Raw genomic sequence first — 5,013 nt, forward strand, 5'->3', positions numbered from 1 at the left:
TGTTATTCTATTAAAAACTTTACAATAATGTTAAGGCCTCAGCGCCTTAAGGCATTTTTGAGGCAAGTTGGCAAATGTGTGACAAAGATAAATGTTTTTAATATATTATAATTTTAAAAATATAAGTACGAAATTAAAAAATCAAAAAGAAAGAGAAAAAAAATAATAAAAAGAAATTACAAAAATAAATCCATTCCATAAACCATAAATTTTGAATGTAATTTAAGCTAAAAGTATCTCAACATTTTCAAGCAAATATTTCTTAAGTTTGGTCTTAAACAGCGATATATTAGATGCATGCTTCACATCATGGGGTAAGGCATTAAATAGGGAAGTACCAATGAACTCAATTCTCTGTTTGGTAATTTCCAATCTACACCTCACTACCCTTAAAGATGTTCTGTTTCTAGTGTTAAAAGCAGATTGATTCCTGGAAAACTTTAACGTAGAATAGCCGATATTTTTCTCAGTCTTATAAATATATAGCCACAACTGATATCTATACAAACCATGTACAGGCAAAATATTTTTAGAAATTTCCGCGTATAGTGGTATCGTCGAAAACCTCATGGACAAGTTAAAGACGGCCTTGAGGGCTTTATTCTGAATGCGTTGTAAGGAACGTAGAGCTGAGGTATTCTTCCATCCAAAAATGACTGCCAAATAACCAAGATGACTCTGCACCAATGACTGATATAGCATCATCTTAGTTTTGGAGTCCAAAAGGTACCTCATCTTAAAAAGAATTCCTAACGCTGGAGCTACTTTGTTCTTCAGACTAGATATATGAGAGTCCCAAGATAAATTATGCTGAAGTAATATACCTAAATATTTCACTTCCTTGACTTCGTAACTACAATACCATTGATGGATATTGAAAACTCACTAACAGCTTGGTTCGAAGTCGGTCTAAAACGCACCAATTTCGTCTTCGACGAACTTAATACTAACTTATTTAACCTCGTATATTCAAGGATCAAGGCCATATCCCTTTCCATAGTGTTTTTTAATGTCACGTCGTTTCTATAAAGGTAAAGCAGACATATATCATCTGCAAACATATACATCCGGCCATCTAACCCCAGATTGGATAAATCATTTATATATATAAGGAAAAGTAGTGGACCTAAGCAACTTCCCTGCGGAATTCCATGCCTTACGACTGATACATTACTTTCCTCTCCAGATACTACCACATACTGCCTCCGATTTGTCAAAAAACTTCTAAACAATTGTAATTCATCACCTCGAATACCATAATGTGACAACTTCCGAAGAAGTACGTGATGATCTACAATATCGAAGGCTTTTGTCAAATCTAAAGATAGGGCACCTACACCTCTATAACCATGATCTATACTACAGTATATATAATTCAACACATTTAGCACTGCTTCATCTGTCCCGCAACCTCTCCTAAAACCAAACTGATATTTATAAATGATATCGTTTTCCTCAAGATATTTCATTATCCTGGCTTGAATCAATTTCTCGACAACAATATCCACTACTGGCAACACAGATATAGGTCGAAATTGATGAAGTTGCGTAGAATTTGACACTTTTGGAATCGGTGTAACTTTGCTTATTTTTAAACAATCGGGGTAGCTGCTGCTATCTACAATATTGTTAAAGATTGACACTAAGGATGGGGCCAACAACTCCCGGCATTGAACCAAAATGTCTGCCGAAATTCCATCATATCCTGCAGAAGTGTTCCGCTTCAAATTCCTCACAATTTCATCAATTTCCAAAACCTCGACACGATCTAGCACAAATCTGCTCACAGTGCGGCACATCGTCCTGAGATTATTACAATCATCACCGGGAATAGTTTCTATTGCCCCTCTCAGATCCTCTACAGAATTTAAGAAGAAATCGTTTAAAAGATTTAATTTCTATTGAACATTTTGTCAAAATTTTATTTCTATATAAAATTTTGTCAAAATTTTATTTCTATATAAAATATTATCCAATTTTATTTCAATAGAAAATATTGTCAAAATTTTCTATAGAAATAAAATTGTCAACATTTTATTTCCATAGAAAATTTTGTCAAAATTTTATTTCTATAGAAAAGATTGTCAAAATTTAATTTCTATAGAAAATGTTTTCAATTTTTTTCTATAGAACATTTTATTAAAATTTTATTTCTATAGAAAATTTTGTCACAATTTTATTTCAATAAAAAATTTTGTCAAAATTTTATTTCTATACAAAATTTTGTCAAAATTTAATTTCTATAGAAAATGTTGTCACAATTTTATTTCTATAAAAAATTTTGTCAAAATTTTTTTTATATAAAAAATATTGTCAACATTTTATTTCTATAGAAAATTTTGTCAAAACTTTATTTCTGTAGAAAATTGTGTCACAATTTTATTTCTATAAAAAAGTCTGTCAAAATTTTATTTCTATAGAAAAATTTTGTCAAAATTTTCTTTCTATAGAACATTTTGTGAAAATTTTATATCTATAGAACATTTTGTGAAAATTTTATTTCTATACAAATTTTTGTCCAAATTTTATTTCTATAGAACATTTTGTGAAAATTTTATTTCTATAAAAAATTTTGTCAAAATTTTATTTCTATAAAAAATTTTATCAACATTTTATTTCTATAGAAAATTTTGTCAAAACTTTATTTCTATAGAAAATTTTGTCACAATTTTATTTCTATATAAAATTTTGTCAAAATTTTATTTCTATAGAAAATATTGTCAAATTTTATTTCTATAGAAAATATTGTCAAAATTTTATTTCTATAGAAAATATTGTCAAATTTTATTTCTATAGAAAATATTGTCAAAATTTTATTTCTATTGCAAATTTTGTTAAAATTTTATTTCCATAGAAAATCTTGTCAAAATTTAATTTCTATATAAAATTTTGTCAAAATTTTATTTCTATATAAAATTTTGTCAAAATTTTATTTCTACAGAAAATTTTGTCAAAAATTTTATTTATATAAAAAATTTTGTCAAAATTTAATTCCTATAGAAAATTTTGTCAACATTTTATTTCTATAGACAATTTTGTCAAAATTTTTTTCTATAGATAATTTTGTCAAAATTTTATTTCTATTGAAAATTTTGTCAAAATTTTATTTCTATAGAAAATTTTGTCAAAATTTTATTTCTATAGAAAATTTGTCAAAATTTTATTTCTATAGAAGATTTTGTGAAAATTTTGTAAAAATTTTATTCCTATATAATATCTTGTCAAAATTTTATTTCTATAGAAAATATTGTCAAAATTTTATTTCTATAGAAAATTTTGTCAAAATTTTATTTCTATAGAACATTTTGTGAACATTTTTATTTCTATACAAAATTTTGTCAAAATTTTATTGCGGTAGAAAATTTGGTCAAAATTTAATTTCTATAGAACATTTTGTGAAAATTTTATTTCTATAGAACATTTTGTCAAAATGTTATTTCTGTAGAAAATTTTGTCGAAGTTTTATTTCTATAGAACATTTTGTCAAAATGTTATTTCTGTAGAAAATGTTGTCAAAATTTTATTTCTATAGAACATTTTGTGAAAATTTTATTTCTATAGAAAATTTTGTCAAAGTTTTATTTCTATAGAAAATAGAAATAAGTTTTATATCTTTGGTTTAATTTTTTTGGAATTAAGAAAGCATTTTGTACTTTGAAGTATTTGTTATAATTTAGATTTTGAAACTGGCATTTGTTTATTAAATGAGATCTGTATCGTAATTTAAATTGTATTGATCCTAGGTTAGGTTAGGTTGGGTTAGGTTAGGATGGGTTAGGTAGGTGGCAGCCCGATGTATCAGGCTCACTTAGACTATTCAGTCCATTGTGATTCCACAGTGGTCCTTTTTATAGCCGAGTCCGAATGGCGTTCCACATTGCAGTGAAACCACTTGCAGAAGCTTTGAAACCCTCAGAAATGTCACCAGCATTACTGAGGTGGGATAATCAACCGATGAAAATTTTTTTGATGTTCGGTCGAAGCAGCAATCGAACCCACAACCTTGTGTATGCATCGCGGGCATGCTAACCATTGCACCACGGTGGCTCCTAGATTTAAAGCCAGATAGGACGCTAAAAAGTCTTTATTTTGAAGAAGCCATATCTTTGACACAGAATTAATACCAAAATCCTTAAGGGAAAATCAAAATCATTTGATCAAATTAATCTTTTTTGAGGGTAGATAGAAATTGTTTATTATGCATATGTTTTGCTAGAAAATTCACCATTTTAAAACTCATACAGTTAACGATGTTTTAATTTGGCAAAAAAAAGCAAATAGAAACGACGACCAAATTCACTCGTTTAACATATTCACATGGCCACAAGGTTACCATTTGTGCACCAACGACCTCGATGTAAATTCTTCAATGCGTATGTCATCGTTCTAAGGTCTTCATCTGCAAACCGACAGTAAATGTGCAAAAAGGGTTGATTAATTTAAACTCATAATTAAGTTATACGACTTAATTACATTAAATTACAAACCAGGTGAAAATTGGCTTCTCACAAAGTGATGACAATCCACCAGTTGGTTTTTTCGGAGGATGATGTCGAAAACATTCAGTGGCATATTAAGGAGCTGGAAAACACCAACGGCAATGAAAACTTGTCACACAAAAAAACGTATATGGAAATGGGAAAATTTTTAATGTCATTACCAATTCGCCCAGGTTCGCTGCCTCTTCAATATCAGAGATGCCAGACGATATCCTGAAAAAGTGAGTTTGTAAATGAAAATGCGTGTAGTCGTGTCTTAAGGATTGCAAACATCTGTGGTTAAATATAAATGCGGTTGGAATTTATTTTATTTTATTTTTTATTCTACCCAATTATATTCGTTGATTTTGTGTTGGTTGGTTGTTGTCATGGTATTTTGCCTTGACTTTTGCTCAATTCAGATGATAACCACAGCATTCTATTAAAATTTCACACTCGTATTACTGCTCATGTTGTATGCCGCAAAGACTACGGTGATGGCCTTGTAATGTTTTTATGGCTCATTTTTATGAAA

General features: G+C 28.7%; 1 protein-coding gene across 1 annotated transcript; it reads right to left on the minus strand.

Annotated features, from left to right (window-relative positions):
• Positions 1–222: 222 nt before the first annotated feature.
• Positions 223–4,382, minus strand: LOC142231201 (uncharacterized). Its single transcript, XM_075301820.1, has 3 exons — positions 4,334–4,382; positions 1,231–1,858; positions 223–853 (listed from the first exon to the last, which is right to left on the minus strand). The coding sequence occupies exons 1-3, from the start codon at positions 4,380–4,382 to the stop codon at positions 223–225; spliced, it is 1,308 nt and encodes a 435-aa protein (XP_075157935.1).
• Positions 4,383–5,013: the final 631 nt, after the last annotated feature.

This window comes from Haematobia irritans, chromosome 3 (genome assembly GCF_050003625.1).
Source record: "Haematobia irritans isolate KBUSLIRL chromosome 3, ASM5000362v1, whole genome shotgun sequence".
Taxonomy (NCBI): domain Eukaryota; kingdom Metazoa; phylum Arthropoda; class Insecta; order Diptera; family Muscidae; genus Haematobia; species Haematobia irritans.